Source organism: Calliphora vicina, chromosome 3 (assembly GCF_958450345.1).
Source record: "Calliphora vicina chromosome 3, idCalVici1.1, whole genome shotgun sequence".
In the NCBI taxonomy this organism is placed as follows: Eukaryota; Metazoa; Arthropoda; class Insecta; order Diptera; family Calliphoridae; genus Calliphora; species Calliphora vicina.
In genome coordinates, this window is record NC_088782.1 from 106554947 (window position 1) to 106573877 (window position 18931).

Consider the following 18931-nt stretch of genomic DNA (forward strand, 5'->3'; position numbering starts at 1 on the left):
AAATTCTTTATATACATCCTTTTAGAAAATTTTTAGATAACTTAAAAAGAATAATTGTACTTTTTTCCCAAAAAAATAGCGAAAAATCGCTTTTTAAAATTTTTAAAATTCAAATGCATGTAACTTTGGACTCAGTTATGATTTTTAAACAATTCTCTCTATATTTCATACATAAATTTATTGTTAGTCAAACGAAAGAAAAATTGAGAAAATCGGGAAATATTTGGATTCGCTGTTACCAAAAAACTGGAGTAGGATGGGTAAAAATTATGAAAATTTAATTTTCAAAATGCGAATATCTCCTAAGTTATAAGAGATAATTGATAAAATTGAACATACCCGAGGTGTCCTATATTGGGGAACCCTGGCCGCACCCCCAGTGGGCTCATGCGGTCAAAATTAACAACTCAAATTTCATTCCAATCGGACTAATGGTTTAGAAGTTACAGATTTATTTTCGTCTTTTTTTCACATACCACTGTGCGTTGGTCTTTCGTAAAGCGCTCCATTTTTAATAATCGGAATAAACATATTTGACAGCTGACAAATTTCCAGAGTTGAAAAGTGCACTCTTGCTGAGACTCCCTTTATACACATGTATGTATATGAATAAATAGTAAATAACACATTTTGATTAAATTTTACAAACATAATCTTATTAAAATTTACGAATTGAAAATTAGTTTACTACTTATAAAAAAATGTTCAGCAGAAAAGTTCAAATGATCCGTTGTTGCTGGCTGACCTTTGACGCATATGATGTGATATTTGAAAATATAGTCTGTTTTTAAAAACCCTTCCTGGTCTTCCATTCGTAATACCTAAAAGAAAATGAAACATTGTTTCATCTTATAATGGAAAAATCAATGAAATCAGCTTACCTTTTTTTAAGCATATAATGAGTTTTAGGACGTCCAATGAAATTTATAAATATATAAACTCCCTGTAAATACAAAAGAGTTAGTTAGTTTAGCTTATAGAACAATTTGTACCAAGGATGGCTAACGATATATTTCAATAAACTCAATTACAGAAAGTCAAAAGGTTTGCTTTCATAATTTAAAATCAGAGATCGACAGAGTTTACGAAATCTCTTTCGCAAAATCTAATCATTAATTGGTACTAACCTGCAGCGAATTAATATAATCAATTATTCCAGATACAGTCGTCAATCCAAACATATAAAGTACATACGATATAATATCTAAGAACCAAGATATGCCCATCATCACAAATAAACGGAGAATTAGAGAGTAACTGAAAATTAAAAAAAAAAACAAGTAAGAGTACTATATTCGCCCGTGCCGAATCTTAAATACCCTCCACCTAAATATTATGGTATAACAACTGAATAATATACTTAACAATTGTTAGAAATACTAGTTTACGCAGAAAATATGTTATTTCAAAAGTACATAATATAATTGAAATTCCGATTGGAACGTATGATATTTAACTATTTTTATACCTAATAATTAGGTAATACGTTTGGATCAACATTTTTCCTTTTTAACCTCAAGTGAAGAAACAGATTATAAAACAAGTAAGAGTACTATATTCGGCCGTGCCGAATCTTAAATACCCTCCACCTAAGTATGATGGTATAACAACTGAAATAATATAACAATTGTCAGAAAGACTAGTTTACGCAGAAGATATTTTATTTCAAATGTACAAACAATTGTTTCTAATTCAGCAATTTATAACTAAAATTCCTGTTTGAACGTATGAATTTTAACAATTTATATACTTAATAATTAGTTAATACGTTTGGATCAACATTTTTCCCTTTTAAAATCAAGAGAAGAAACAGAGTATAAAAAAGGGTATACAAATATATTTAGACAAATTTCAAAATATTTGGTTGTGGGACTTATGTGGGAGCTATGACCTATTATTGTTCCGTTGTCATAAAATATTTTAACATGATTTTTATGTATTTATATGAGAGCTGTGGCCAATTATGGACCAATATTCACAAAATTCAGTATTATGATTTTTGAATACAAATTATTGATCTGTATACTATTTTGGTTTAATATATGGATGCTATGACCTATTATGGTTCTAAGTATTTGAGGGCTATTTTTGTAGAATTTCATATAAACAACGCTGTTAACAAGTGTGGACTTTATATGGGAGCTATGCCGAATTATGGACCAATATTTAAAAAATCTTGTAGTACAATTCTTGGGTACAAATTACTGATCGGTGTAAAATTTTGGTTCAGTATAGATTTTTATGGATATTTGTGCAGGTTAATGTGTTTTCTTGAAATGGATCTTATATGGAGGTTATGACCAATTATGGGCCTATCATCATAAAATTTGGTACATCGATTTTTGTATATATTGAATAAATTTGTTTTGAATTTCAACCTGATAACTATATTTGTAAGAAATTTATGAGGATATTAGTGATTTTCGGTAGTGGACCTTATATGGGAGCTATGGTTAAATATGGACCGATATTCACAAAATCCAGAAGTATGATTACTGGATACAAATTACTGATCTGTGTGTAATTTCATTTTGATATCGATAGTTTTTAATATTTTTTAAGGTTAATATCTTTTTTCGGAAATGGGCCTTATAGGGGAGCTATGACCAATTATCGGCCAATCTGGATAAAATTTGGTACAGTGATATCTATATCTATCAGTATTATTTTTGTCGAATTTTAGCATGGTAAAGGTATTTATAAGAGATTTATGAGTACTTAATTGATTTTTTGAAGTGGACCTTATATGGGGGCTATGGTCAAACATGGACCGATATTCACAAAATCTTGTAGTATGATTTCTAAATATAAATTATGGATCTGTGTGAAATTTTGTTTTGATATTGATATTTTTTAGATATTTATGTAGGTTATTGTGTTTTTCGGAAGTGGACCTTGTATGGGAGCTATAACCAATTATCGGCCGATCTTCATAGGATTAGGTCCAGCGATTTTGGTATATATGAAGATTATTTGTTTCGAATTTCAACTTGATAGCGATATTTATAAGACATTTATGCTTATTTAAGAGATTTTCGGAAGTGTACTTAATATGGGGGCTATGGTCAAATATGGGCCGATACACGAAAAATTTTGGAATATAATTTTTTTTACCACGAAACTTATTTTTGCTGAATTTTATATGGATATTCCTATTCTGTAGGCATTTATAGACAATAGAACCATATTTCGGGAAGAAATTTGTATGGGGGCTAGGATAAATTATGGACCGATTCTTATAATTTTCACCAGAGTTACTCCTTTTATCATAAAAGTAACGAGTGCAAAATTTTATGATATTAGCTGCAATATATTTACAATAAATACCCAAAAATATGTGAAAATTATCAATTTTTTTTTGAGGTTGTCCCACATTTTAATTCATAACTTTGGTTCCACTGCACCGATTTTGCTGATTTTCAATACCAAACTGCTTAGGACAATAATAAACATTTTTCTTGCAACTATACTTAGTTTGTTTGCGTATTTTGGACGTGAGCGTGTTTTACACAGACGGACAGACAGACGGACATGGCTCAATCGACTTAGAATTTCATAAGGATCAATAATATATATACTTTGTTGGGTCTCAGATGAATATTTCTCAATGTTACACACGGAATGACAAACTTATATATACCCTCATTCACCACTTATGGTGGTGGAGGGTATAAAAAGGGTATACAAATATATTTAGACAAATTTCAAGATATTGGGTTGTGGGACTTATGTGGGAGCTATGACCTATTATGAGTCGATTGTTATAAAATATTTTAACTTGATTTTTATGTATTTATATTGGAGTTGTTGCGAAATATGGGCCACTATTAACAAAATTCATTAGTATGATTTTAAAAATTACTGATCGGTGTACTATTTTGGTTCAATATATGGAAGCTATGACCTATTATGGACCTAAGTATTTGAGAGCTATTTTTGTACAATTTTATATAAACAACGCCATTATCAAAAGTGGACATTATATGGGAGATATGGTTAATTATGGACCAATATTTTAAAAATCTTGTAATACGATTCTTGGATACAAATTAGTGATCGGTGTAAAATTTTGGTTCAGTACAGATTATTTTAAATATTTGTGCAGGTTTTCCGGAAGTGATTCCTATATGGAGGCTATGACCAATCATGGGCCTATCATCGTAACATTTGGTACATCGATTTTTTTATGTGGAGTTTAGTGATTTTCGGGAGTGGACCTTATATGGGAGCTATGCCGAATTATGGACCAATATTTAAAAAATCTTGTAGTACGATTCTGGGATACAAATTACTGATCGGTGTAAAATTTTGGTTCAGTACAGATTTTTTTTGGATATTTGTGCAGGTTAATGTGTTTTTCGGAAGTGGTTCTTATATGGAGGCTATGATCAATTATGGGCCTATCATCATAAAATTTGGTACATCGATTTTTGTATATATTGAATAAACTTGTTTCGAATTTCAACCTGGTAACTATATTTATAAGAAATTTATGAGGATTTTAGTGATTTTCGGGAGTGGACCTTATATAGGAGCTATGGTTAAATATGAACCGATATTCACAAAATACTGTAGTATGATTTCTAAATATAAATTACGGATCTGTGTAAAATTTTGTTTTGATATTGATATTTTTTAGATATTTATGTAGGTTAATATCTTTTTCCGAAATGGGCCTTATAGGGGAGCTATAACCAATTATCGGCCGATCTGCATAGAATTAGGTACAGCGATTTTGGTATATATGGGGACTATTTATGACGAATTTCAACTTAATAGCGATATTTATAAGACATTTATGCTTATTTAAGTGATTTTCGGATATGAACTTTATATGGGGGCTATGGTCAAATATGAGCCGATCCACAAAAAATTTGGTGTTGTGATCTTTTTAAGCACGAGATTGTCTCACATTTTGGTTTATAACTCTGATTCCACTGAACCGATTTTGCTGATTTTCAATACCAAACTGCTTAGGAGAACAATAAACATTTTTTTTGCAAGTCTACCAATTTTGTTTGCCTATTTTGGACGTGAGCGTGTTTTACACAGACAGGCAGACAGACAGACGGACATGGCTCAATCGACTTAGAATTTCATAAGGACCAATAATATATATACTTTGTTGGGTCTCAGATGAATATTTTACAATGTTATACACGGAATGACAAATTTATATATACCCTCATTCACCACTTATGGTGGTGGAGGGTCCCAACAAAAATTTTGTGAATTTTTGTAATTTTTTTCATCATTTATTTATTGTATCTTCATTTTTTAATGAACTAACAATAAGTGGTTCAAATCTTATATCTAATATTATTATTTAATTAGTCCAGCCAGTGCCGGACGAAAAAATTTTGTATTCATGGTTGTTTTGGTTAAATTGTCATTCTTCCTTCTAGATTAGGTCTGCTGTGTCCCTTTTTGTAATGACAACTAGTTATTTCATGGCTACCCAGCACATTATTTTATTTACTAGAATAAGTACTTATTTTTATACAGGCTGGTAATGAACTTTTGCATTTAGCACAGCTATCTAGTGTGTTTGACTGGAAAACGGGAGGTTAGTGGTTCGCCACCTGTCAAAGCCATTAATTGTTTTGTTCATATCATATTCATTTATATGTTGATGTTAAAACTATTGTTAACTTCCAATAAAATAACTCGTACATGGAGCAGTGAGTTAGCAGCCCCAGCAGTTAAGCAAGTAGTCAATGTATCCCTTAAAGACAGTAATTGTCACAAATATCTTATCACTTGGCTGACACCATTTTATATATTTGGTCATTTGACACGTGTGTGCACCTTGTAGTGCAGAGAGAAGACAATTGGTTACTTTATACATCCCAAGTAATCTAGCGTGAAGTCAATTGACACTTAAGTGTCTCTAAGTAATCTGGAGTGTAGTCACTTTAAATGTTTTGTGAGTAATTCGTACAAACTGGTTTTTTACAAATTGTGTTGATATAATTCTCATACAGTTTATTTTTATTTTTGCTTAAGTATACTGATATCACATGTAACATATCATGAAGTCAATAGTCACTTTAGTGTCTCTTAGTAACCTATGGTGAAGTCACTTCAAACTTTTTTTTGTACTGCACTTTATTTTACCCACCAGAAGCGTTTACTATTTTCGATCAGCTATCAGATAGTCCCATTGTAATAAAAAGGTCAATTGACCCCCTGCTTAGGACATGCACGTGTTAAAATAACTAGTCAAGCTGATCAAGTAACCAGTTACAAAGCTAGTAAGACAACTGACGCTATGTAACCAGTATGTGAAGCCAATGCGTTGCCTACTTTGGACCAGCTATTAGACAGTCCCATTGTAATCAAAAAGAGACAATTGACCCCCTGCCTAGGACATGCCCGTGTTAAAATGACTAGTCACGTGGCTATTGAAGTAACTAGCTCCCACCCTAAATGATGGGTAAAATCACTAGTTCGGTACTGTCTCCTAGAACTGCTGGGGCTTGACTATCAAACACAAGCAAATAATGTGACTGTTCGATTCCCACATAAGGCAATATTTTTTGTGTTTTTTTTTTAGCTACATATTCTTGTTGTGAATTTACTACTTATTTCTCAACTGATTGTAAGTACATTTGTAAGCTTGACCCCTGAATTTTTTAAAAATCTCGAACAACGGTAAGTAGTGTTTCAGTCAAATAATAAGTAGTTATCGCTTTGCTCCAATTATACTTGCTGGCTTACAAGGTAAGTAAAGTTTTTGCTGGGGTATAACAAAAATAGAATAGTTAATTGGGAGTTATTGGTGGTTTAACCACAAATCCCATATTTGAACCGGGTCTGTCATAAGACTAGTATGAAAGATTTTAAATACATCATACTTAGTACCTAAAGTTGTTGTCCGTTTTGATATAAACATATGCTAAATTCGTAAGGCTCTTATTGATAAATGTGTCCAATACAATTTTACAAAAAGAAGTTTTATATAAAAAGAAATCACGTGACCTAATTTCATGCCAATTGTCATCAAATAGTTTGATGACAATTACGACATGTGCTTAGTTGCTATTTTCGTTGGATTTACGATCCATAATAGTTGTCCTAAAAAGTTTTGGCTCTATATTCTGGGCTGCTGTTAATTAGCTTCATATTGTAGTGTTCTCAGATGTTTGGTAATGCAGTGAAAAAAAATATATTACAAAATGGCAAGATTCCGTAAATTTTCAGTTTGTTGATGATTTTGAATCCATAAATTTGACTATCGCAAAACCTCTTAAAGGAATAGACCTAAGCTTTCTTTGGAGAAAAAAAAATAAAAAATTTAAAAAAGGTCCCCTTTTGAAAAAAGTTCGACTTTGCCAAAAAAATCAAAAATTGTATACCTTGAGTTACAAAACATTTATTTTGCTATATATCCCACTCGCATACCACTAAACGACCAAATAGATCTTAAAGGACTAGACCCAAGCTTTCTTTTGGAAAAAAAGTTCGATTTTGAAAAAAAAAAAAAAAAAAGTGAAAAATTGCATGTTTTGAGTTACAAAACATTTATTTTGAAAGATATCCCACTCGCACCCCACTAAGCCACCAAATAGGTCTGAAAGCTTTCTTTTGAGCAAAAACAAAAATTAAAAAGGGTCCATTTTGAAAAAAAAGTCAAGAAAGTTTTTGATTTTGCAAAAATTGTATGTTTTGAGTTACAAAACATTTTTTTATAGATATCAAACTCGCATCCCACTAAGCGACCAAATAGGTCTTCAAGGAAAATAGCTAAGCTTTATTTTAAGAAAACAAAAAAAGGGCCCATTTTGAAAAAAAAGTTAAAAAAGTTTTTGATTTCGGAAAAAAAAATATTAAAATTTTTTTATTTTTTAAATATTTTTTTTTCTCGAAAGATTGAAGAAATAGCTATCTAAACTATTTGGAACACATTTTGCTAAGAACAATAGGTAATAAGTTACATGGATGAGAAAAATCACATGTTTGGTCAAAATGTCAAATTTTTACCCCCTCTAACTCAAAGAGTTCTGGACCGATCTTGTTGAAAAATTGTGTCTGAATTACTAACCAATAGGTCTAACCCGATCGGAAGACATCGATTTTAAAAGTTGGTTCACTTGACGTGAAATCCCCCATATATATTATAAATCAATTTTTTAAGAATTAAAAAATTGATGGAATACTTTTATCAAAAATATCGAGCCATTCCCTAAAAAAAAGCAGAAGCGACACATTTGGAATATCGTTCGCACATATGGAATCGTTCAATAATGAGTTCGTTCATGAACTACCCAAGTCTAATAACACTGTCCGACAAATTGAGACTTTTTGATTAGAACAGAATAGCGACCCTATTCTGAAAGGCCATGTTGAGTAAATAATTTTTGTAGAATAAACTTATAGTCCAGCTGGTCTGATTATACCCTAAACCACCATAGTGGGGAGGGTATTATGCGTTTGTGCAGATGTTTGTAACGCCCAAAAATATTAGTCTAACATCCACCTGAAAGTATACCGATCGACTTAGAATCACTTTCTGAGTCGATTAAACGATGCACAGTGGTATGAGAATAAAAAAAGAGCGAAATAAATCTGTAACTTAAAAAACCCTTACGCCGATTTGAATGAAATTTCACATGAGCAGAGAGGAAGTATAGTCAAGTTCATGTTTTGAATTTGGACCTCATGACCCCACCAGGAGCGGGACCAGGGGTTCCCAAAGTAGGACACCTCGGGTATGTTAAATTTTTAAAATGATCCTATTTCTTCGTTTGTGTGCCGATTTAAAAAAAATTACATACACAAAATCGTCGAGCACTACATAAAATCTCGTCGTAGATATCAATTATCTCTTATAGCTTAGGTGATATTCGCATGTGAAAATTTAATTTTGAACATTTTTACCCACCCTACACCAGTTTTTTGGTGACCGCGGTTCCAAATATTCTCCGATTTTATCCATTTTTGTTTTGTAGGATTAAAAATAGACCTATATATCAAATAATGAAATAAGTGTTTAAAAATCATGACTGAGTCCAAAATTACATGCATTTGAATATAAAAAAATTAAAAAAGGCGATTTTTCGCAATTCTTTTGGGAAAAAAGTACTTTTATTCTTTTTAAGTTATCTAAAAATTTTCTAAGAGGATGTGTAATGAATTTATACTTTTTGAAAAGCTAACTTTATGCCAAATATTTTAAATGAAAACAACATTTATAATTTTTGATACCGACGGGATCAGGTCCATTCAAAAATGCTTATTTTTTATGTAAAATTCAACTTTAGGGCAAAAATTCTCAAATCGCATAGTCGATATCAAAATATAGTAACCTATTTTAGATGGCAGAACAGAATAGCGACCCTATAATTCATTTTTGTAGAATAAACTTATAGTCCACCAGGTCTGAATTTTTTTTTACAGTGGGTCAAAGTTTTAATTTTTTAATCGAAGGGAGCAGTATACTAACTGAAAAAAATGTTGTAAGTTAATATCTGAGAGATTTGTTATGGTCAGAGTTATATTGTTAAATTTTATGGGGATAATTTTTGTGGAAGATCTTAACCCTCTAGCTTCTCTCTTTAGGGGTCAATTTGATCCTTTTTTTGAGAAAATGAAAAAAGTCCTTTCAAAAAGGACATTTAAGGATTAAAATATTCTACGAAAATTTTTGCAGGAAAATTTCAGTGGGGGTCACCAAATATACCAAAGTTGTAAATAAAGCTCTTTACGCTTAATTAGCAAAATTACATGCTACCTTGGGTCTCACATTTTTAAAAAAAATCACAAAAAATCTGTTTATAATCCGAATGAGGTGATATTTAAAATATAGATAGCCCTAGAGAAGATCTACAAAAAATATATATACATATGTAAATTATCACTTTTAGGTCAAGAGTTATTTAGGTTTATTTATTTACTTTTTTAATTTTGTTCGATCTTTTTTTAGTTTTTTAGATATGGACGTTTTTCCCAAAAAAAGTCCCTATAAATTTTCTTTTGTAGAAAAAAAATTTTCTTCGGGACTATATAAAAATTGTACATGATTAGAAAAGAGAACCTAATCCGAAAGCGTAGAAAGTAAAACTTGGCTCACTTAAGTGGACCTGGTCGCCTCCAGACTTATCCAAACTTTGCCAATTTAAAAAAAAAAATTTGGTTTGAGCTAAAAATTCTAAAAAGGCAAAGCACCGATCCTCGAAAAAGCTCCATGCATGTATAGCCTTATACCTTTTTTAAACACGTACAAAGTTATTTTACTATCACACAGCAAATAACGTAGCTGTAGGGTGTTTTCTAAAAAACTCAGTTTTTGGAACACATTTTCCCCGTATTAGGAATTTTGGTATTTGAAAATAAAAATTGTTAAAAATTATAATTCCATTGCTTTGATGACATTTGGATCTACACTATTTCCAAATTTTGTTGTAATATCTATAACCGTTAAAATTTTACATTAATTAAAATTTTATATTTTTGTTCATGGTAAATCCCAATATTATAATTTTTTTAGTTTCTAAGGTAAATGAAGTCCGAAAAATTCATGAAATTATTTCATTTCACTAGACTGTTAATCTTCAAGTCCTAAGGTTTTCACCAATACCAACTATTTTTACAAAAAGCTTATATTTATTTATCAGCAGCTCCTCAAACCTTGGTCCCTTTTGAAAAAATTTAACGTTTTTTTATATATTCCATGCAAAATGTGTTTTTGAAAAACGTAAAAAATACGGCCATTTTTACATGTTGCAATTTTGGATGCGTGTAACTTTTTATAGGGACGACATAACTGTTAACAAGTTATTTTTATAGTATTCGAAATTTTATCGCAAATATTGGTTATATTTTAAAAAAGAATTTCGAACCACCGTAGGCCCGACATATCTAAAAAACTAAAACAAGATCGAACAAATTTAAAAAAATAAATAAATAAACCTAAATAACTTTTGACCTAAAAGTGATAATTTACATATGTATATATATTTTTTGTAGATCTTCTCTAGGGCTATTTATATTTTAAACATCAGCTCATTCGGATCATAAATAGATTTTTTGTGATTTTTTTAAAAAATGTGAGACCCAGGTGGCGTGTAATTTTGCTAATTAAGCGTAATGAGCTTTATTTACAACTTTGGTATATTTGGTGACCCCCACTGAAATTTTCCGGCAAAAATTTTCGTAGAATATTTTAATCCTTAAATGTCCTTTTTGAAAGGACTTTTTTTCATTTTCTCAAAAAAAGGGTCAAATTGACCCCTAAGGAGAGGAGCTAGAGGGTTAAGATCTTCCACAAAAATGATCCTCATAAAATTCCATAATATAACTCTGACCATAACAATTCTCTCAGATATTAACTTACAACTTTTTTCAGTTGGTATCATGTTCCCTTCGATCAAAAAATGAAAACTTTGACCCACTGTAAAAAAAAATTCAAACCAGGTGGACTATAAGTTTATTCTACAAAAATGCTCTACTCAACATGCCCTTTCAGAGTTCCAAAAATGCTGTTGGACATTTTTAAACAATTCTTTCTTTCTTTATTTGATATATACATCTGTTATTAATCCCACAAAAGAAATATGGAGAAAATCGGGAAATATTTGGAACATCAATAAACTGGAGTAGGGTGGGTAAAAGTGTTGAAAATTTAATTTTCAAATGCGAATATCTCCTAAGCTATAAGAGATAATGTGTAATTTGTGTAATTTTTTTGAAATCAGAACACAAACGAAGAAATAGGATCATTTTTAAAATTGAACATACCCGAGGTGTCCTACTATTGGGACCCCTGGCCCAGCTCCTGGTGGGCTCAAGAGGTCCAAGTTCAAAACTTAAACTCCACTACACTTCCTCTCCCTTAGTCCGATTCAAATCGGACTAAGGGTTTAGAAGTTACAGATTTATTTCCATCTTTTTTTTCTCATACCACTGTGCGTAGGTGAAAAACCTGAAATTATAATTTTCAAATGTGAATATCTCGTAAACTATAAGAGATAAAATATAGTTATAGCTATGTTTTTTGTAGCTCCTTTCTTGTAGATTCAACATATATACAAATTCCAGTTTGGGGCATTGAGGCTGCGCCACACCTTAGTGTTTAAATTCCAAATTCAAATCTTAAGCTCAGCTACACCTCATCTGTATTCGTATGCAATTTTATTAAAATCGGACTATAGGTTTAGAAGTTACAGATTTATTTCCAAATTTTTTTTTTAATGTCCCTACTGTGCACTGTGCGGTATTATTGTGAAGATATTGCCTGATTACACAGTGCAACAGTGAAAAAAACACACGATCTTGACTATATAGGTTCGACTATACTACCAAAGGGTAGTAAAACCCTATACTCAGTTTGTCCATTTTGGTGACCGATTTTTTTTTATGGGCCCCCAAAGTTTCTGAAAATCAGTTGGGCCTCTAAAAAAGGTGTCATCAGTTTTTGGTTAACAGCTAATTCAGACTTTGTGATACGGCTTAACTTTATATGGCAATAATATAGCTGAGATTCCACCAAATAAATTTTATTTTCTTTAGAATTTTATCGCTCATTCGGATCATAAATGGCTTTTTGGCGATTTTTTTTTAAATTTGTGACATTGACGGTCACTCACTGATCCCTATTCCGAACACCTCAGCCGAGTAAATAATACAGCACAACATAGAAGTCTGGACTTGATCATACTATTTTAACAAAAAATCTTTGTTTTAGCGTAAAAAATAGTAAAATCGAAAATTGTTAAGGTACAAAGTGATCTTTATGTGCTATTTAGAGTGACTAGACACGTTCAGAATGGATTGATATGTTCTCAAGAGTTATTCAGATTTACCGTAGCTACAACTTTGCTAAATATTGTTATTGAAAAATTAGGAGTCCCTGGAAGTTATTCTAAAAAAAGTAAAAAAAAAAATTTTTTTTCCTATATTTTTTCAACAAAAGTGCACGAAAAAGCTATTTTTTGGAAACAAATTTTAAAAAAATTTATTTGGCGGGCTCTTAGCTATATTATTGCCATATAAAGTTAAGCCGTATCACAAAGTCTGAATTAACTGTTAACCAAAAACTTTTTAGAGGCCCAACTGATTTTCAGAAACTTTGGGGGCCCATAAAAAAAATCGGTCACCAAAATGAACAAACTGAGTATAGGGTTTTACTACCCTTTGGTAGTAGAGTCGAACCTATATAGTCATGATCTTGTGTTTTTCCAAAAGTCTTCATTTGTTGCATAGTGTTATTAAACATTTTTATATGGTAGTATTTTGGGAGTCAAATAGTGTATTAGTCAGTGGTTATTTTCAATACAATTATTTCGAAAGTGGGAGTAAATAAATTGATTTATGGTACAAACGATTTATGAGACATATCTGTAGCGAACACTTGATCCTTTTTAAATAAAATCATGACTATTTTGCCACAATTGTTATATTTTTGGTTTTATGAATTCTCGAGAAACTAATTAATCATGATGAGTATTATAAAGTCCAATGAATATATATTTAAAAATAAATACTTAAGTAAGGGGAAGACGAAACATATGATGCTCTATATTAGTAGCACACTTTTGTAATATTTTAGCAAAGTATTGAAATGAATTATTGAGAAGTTTAAATACTCGTATACATGCATGGAATGATTGATGTGATGCATATATAGGTTTGTTATTCTAGACTGTCTAACTTCGGAAAAAACATTGATACAAATCTAGGACTGTTAGCTTCTTTCGTTTGCGACCTACATACGTGTTTTCAATAGACAGACAAGCGGACTGACAAAGCTAGATCGTTTTAGAATTTCATAAGGACCCAGAATATATTTTTTGGCAGACAAATTTTCCTTAAAATTATGAGGTATATTTGGAGGAAAAAAAAGTCAGTGAAATATATATGTTTCATTAAATGGAATGAAAATATTTTTTTTCTTATTTTAAATTAAGTATTTAATAATAATTTTTTAAGACTTACCGACTTTCTGGCGAATCCTTGGCATAAATTTCTTTAATTTCTCTATCATTTGTTTTTATTATTTTTGAGGTTAAAATAAAGAATGTTAAGCAACACAGCAAAATAATTAAACAGGGTCCATATAAATATATAGCACCAGACCATTTAAAAACTGAAATGAAAAAGAAGACTCACAGTTAAATTAAAATCTTATTAAACGCTTCACTTCACTTACCATCTAAACCACATCTGTCTGCACTGATACCTGGTTTTAAGTCCTCGTTTGTGATTAGATTTTGCGCACAAAATGTCAGAAATGTCATCAAAAACGGCAAAGGATAACCAAACTTCGAATAATAACCATATGAAGATTTGTAATTGAAATCACTAAACGATCGCCAGATATCATAGCAAATAATACCCAACCAAGTGTAATAGGATAATTGCAAGTAATAATTTAAATACGCTATGCAATAATAGAAATATATATAAATTAGGTTTTAAAAATGTAGAAAAGAATTCATCAACTTACCCATTATTAAGCAGGGCAGAAGATCAAAGCTACTTTGTGAGAGATATAAGAAACTAAAAATAGCAAAGGACAACGCTAAACTGGCCACATAAGACATCAAACATTTACCATGCACATTTAAGAGTTCGGGCAGACAGCAATAGACGATCATGGTGAAAAGTAAAAATATTATCGAAAGCACTTGTACTGCAAGAGCATAAAAAATTATAAATAAATAAATATTTGCTAAAGTTTCAAGTAAAACACTACTCACTCCAATAATTGAACAACTCCAAATAAGTCAAACCTATTTTAGTTTTAGCACAGATCTTGGGATTTATTAAATCATACGAATTCCCTTCAATGGTTATCCTTTGTAAATCAAAGCAATATTCGTTCCTTTTCTTTAGCGTTCCATCACTTTCCAGCAATAGAGATCCATTCTAAAATAAGTATGGAAGTTTAGGCGACCATTATTATACCCTCCACCACCATAAGTGGTGAATGAGGGTATATATAAGTTTGTCATTCTGTGTGTAACATTGAGAAGTATTCATCTGAGACCCAACAAAGTATATATATTATTGTTCATTATGAAATTCTAAGTCGATTGAGCCATGTCCGTCTGTCTGTCTGCGAAAATTGTAAGAATCGGTCCATTATTGCTCCTAGCCCCCATACAAATTTCTTCCCGAAATATGGTTATATGGTCTGTAAATGCCTACAAAATTGCAGTATCCATACAAAATTCAGGAAAAATAAGTTTCGTGCTTAAAAAAATTACAACACAAAAATGTTTGCGGATCGGCTCATATTTGACCGTAGCCCCCATATAAAGTTCATTTCCGAAAATCAATTAAATAAGCATAAATGTCTTATAAATATCGCTATTAAGTTGAAATTCGTCATAAATATTCCCCATATATGTATACCAAAATCGCTGTACCTAATTCTATGAAGATCGGCCCATAATTGGTTATAGCTCTCGTATAAGGACCACTTCCGAAAAACACATTAACCTATATAAATATCTAAAAAATATCAATATCAAAACAAAATTTTACAAAGATCCATAATTTATATTTAGAAATCATACTACAGGATTTTGTGAATATCGGTTCATATTTGACCATAGCGACCATATGAGGTCCACTTCCAAAAATCAGTTAAGTACTCATAAATCTCTTATTAATACCTTTATCATGTTAAAATTCGACAAAAATAATACTCATATACATAGAAATCACTGTACCAAATTGTATGCAGATTGGCCGATAATTGGTCATAGCTCCCCTATAAGGCCCATTTCCGAAAATCACTAAAATCCTCATAAATTTCTTACAAATATAGTTATCAGGTTGAAATTCAAAACAAATTTATTCAATATATATATTGAATAAATTTGTTAATTTTTAATAGCGTTGTTTATATGAAATTCTACAAAAATAGCCCTTAAATACTTATTACCATAATAGGTCATAGCATCCATATATTAAACCAAAATAGTACACAGATCAGTAATTTGGATTCAAAAATCATAATGCTGAATTTTGTGAATATTGGTCCATAACTGGCCACAGCTCTCATATAAATACATAAAAATTACGTTAAAATATTTTATGACAATCGAATCATAATAGGTCATAGCTCTCACATAAGTCCCTTAACCAAATATTTCGAAATTTGTCTAAATATATTTGTATACCCTTTTTATACCTTCGTGAGAATTTTTGACCTATTTTTGATCTATATCTGGATTACTAAGTCAGTAATATAGACAATATGGATATCTTATGATAGATATTTCAAAGTCCATATAAGTCCTATATAGTTGGACCTACAATGGGTCAAAATCGGGAAAAATATTTTTTAACCCGAATTTTTTTTTTCACCAAAAGTTTTTTTCGCTAAATATTAAAAAAAATTAAAAAACAATTCAAAAATTTAAAATTTAAAAAAAAAATTAATAAACAATTCGAAATTTTTTTTTTCAAAAAAATTAAAAAAGTCAAAAAAAAAAATGTTTGTTTACCGAAAAATATTTAAAACTTTTATTTTGAAGTATAATTTGGTGAAGTATATAAGATTCGGCGCCGAATATAGCTCTCTTACTTTTTTATCTATAGCTGGATTACTGTCATTAATAAAGACAATATGGATATCTAATGATAGATATTTCAAAGTCTATTGCAACGATGTAGATAAGGCTATTATAGTAAGTTGGACCTCATTGGGTCAAAATAGGGAAAAGTATTTTTTAACCCGAATTTTTTTTTCATGAATTTATTTTCCAAAAAAAAATTTTTTTAAAAAAAAGTAAAAAACAATTTGGAAAAAGAAAAAATTTAAAAACAGCCGAATATAGCTCTCTTACTTGTTTTTTTTTATAAAATTCTTAAATTTTGTCATTTATTTTACTACGATGGGGTAGCGACGGCTAGTATTTCAATAATTTCGGTAACGGTAGATTAGCGGTTGCGGTTATATAGCTGAAAAGGTATTTCAATGGTAACGGTAGCCAACATTGCAAGTTAGTTAAACTATTGTTAACAAATTAACTTTGAACTAAATTAACTATTAAATAGGTTTGTAGCCCTGGTAAGGTGCTAATAATTTCGGAAATATTTTTTTTATAACATTTTAAGAATTTTTTGACAATATTTTTTTTTAATTTGTTTAAATATGCCTTGATTGTGAATATATCTTTATGGCTATGAAAAACAATGATATTAAAAAAAGTTATAAATTCTTTGATACCCCAAATATTTTACATGGAAAAATTTCACAACATTTTCTCACCTCAAACAAAGTCCAGTCAGAACCAACATTGATTTCTGGTGTAAGCATATAAAGCACTGCACAAAACTCTTGCCACTCAATAGGTGCAAAATCTTTGACAATATTTTTGGTAGCAACAAGTCCATTATTAAGATTTACATTAATAGAAAATATATCCAAGGCATCATACATAGCATTATTTATAACATATTGATAGGTTTCCGAGATGTCATTAGAACACAAGGAGATGCATGGCTTCAGGTGGCAGATACAGGCACGCTTATGTAGTGGCACCTTACGTCTACTGCCATTATATAAAATTTCATAATCATAACTGCCCACTAGTTGGGGTGGTACTAGTGTTTGATTATCGTAAATATAGGAACCATTTGCTAAAAGTGTATTATTAGTGATGTTGATTGTATTCTCGTAGGAGCAATTAAAAATTCCCATTACATCGTGTGAAGAGAAGAAATATAAATCGGCAATACTTTCAGCTGTGGATTGATATTGTTGATTTGAATTTTTGGCATTCCGGTAAATACTGGAAACATTTGAGCTGGTTAAAATATTGTTTTGAGTTTGGAAATCATTTAAAATATTTCCCTTGTTTGATTGATTACTTTTGTTAACACCTTGCGATGTAAATTTATGGTTTTCTGCATAACAATGAATACGATTTCTTAATAAAATAATCTGAATTACAATTATCAACTGTTTTAAATTCATATTATATTTTTAAAGTCCATTTATTATTAATATAGAAAGTGAATCATGATAACTTGTGTGGGTAAGTGTTGCTAGATCTGAATACCGTATCAGTTGAAAGTAAACTGAAGATTTGCTAAGATTTTAAAATACTTTTATACCAACACAAATCTGTTTTTAAACCACAATAAATTACTTATTCTGGGGATTATAAATGTCAAATAGGCGAATCATTTGTTTAGAAAATATCATACTTAATTACGACTGTTGGCAAATGTTTAATGGTTTTAGGAACTGTCGTTGCGAGTTGATTTTACGATTTCAGTCAGTCGCACAGTGTGGGAATCTCGATAAAGTGTAAATATATATTTAATTTCTAGAAGGATAGAGCGATAACTGAAATTCCTATTAGAACGTATGAAATTTAACAATTTATATACTTAATAATTAGTTAATTCGTTTGGATCAACATTTTTCCCTTTTAACCTCAAGTGAAGAAACAGAGTATAAAAAGGGTATACAAATATATTTAGACAAATTTCCAAATATTTGGTTGTGGGAGCTATGACCTATTATGATTCGATTGTCATAAAATACTTTTACGTGATTTTTATGTATTTATATGAGAGCTGTGGCCAATTATGGACCAATATTCACAAAATTCAGTATTATGATTTTTGAATACAAATTACTGATCTGTGTACTATTTTGGTTTAATATATGGATGCTATGACCTACTATGGTCCTAAGTATTTAAGGGCTATTTTTGTAGAATTTCATATAAACAACGCTATTAACAAGAGTAGACCTTATATGGGAGCTATGACGAATTATGGACCGATATTCACAAAATCCAGTAGTATGATTTCTAAATATAAACTACGGATGTGTGTGAAATTTTGTTTTGATATTGATATTTTTTAGATATTTATGTAGGTTATTGTGTTTTTCGGAATTGGTCCTTATATGGGAGCTATAACCAATTATCGGCCGATCTTCATAGAATTATGTACTGCGATT

At 30.5% G+C, this 18931-nt stretch overlaps 1 protein-coding gene across 1 annotated transcript; it reads right to left on the minus strand.

Moving 5' to 3' along the window:
* Window positions 1-628: 628 nt before the first annotated feature.
* Window positions 629-17975, minus strand: LOC135955010 (probable G-protein coupled receptor Mth-like 2). The gene is made up of 8 exons (XM_065505280.1): window positions 17225-17975; window positions 14700-14868; window positions 14447-14632; window positions 14150-14380; window positions 13936-14086; window positions 1128-1257; window positions 882-943; window positions 629-821 (listed from the first exon to the last, which is right to left on the minus strand). Exons 1-8 carry the CDS (start codon window positions 17930-17932, stop codon window positions 788-790), a joined length of 1671 nt encoding a protein of 556 aa, XP_065361352.1. The 5' UTR covers window positions 17933-17975; the 3' UTR covers window positions 629-787.
* Window positions 17976-18931: the final 956 nt, after the last annotated feature.

Bases quoted from the DNA above. Each gene is read 5' to 3' on its own strand.
- LOC135955010 (XM_065505280.1), bottom strand. From the start codon at position 17,932: ATGAATTTAAAACAGTTGATAATTGTAATTCAGATTATTTTATTAAGA. The intron at 14,381-14,446 runs GTAAGTTGATGA...ATTATTGCATAG, and splicing joins TCTGCCCTGCTTAATAATGG to CGTATTTAAATTATTACTTG. The intron at 1,258-13,935 runs GTAAGTCTTAAA...TTTAATTTTCAG, and splicing joins AAGGATTCGCCAGAAAGTCG to TTACTCTCTAATTCTCCGTT.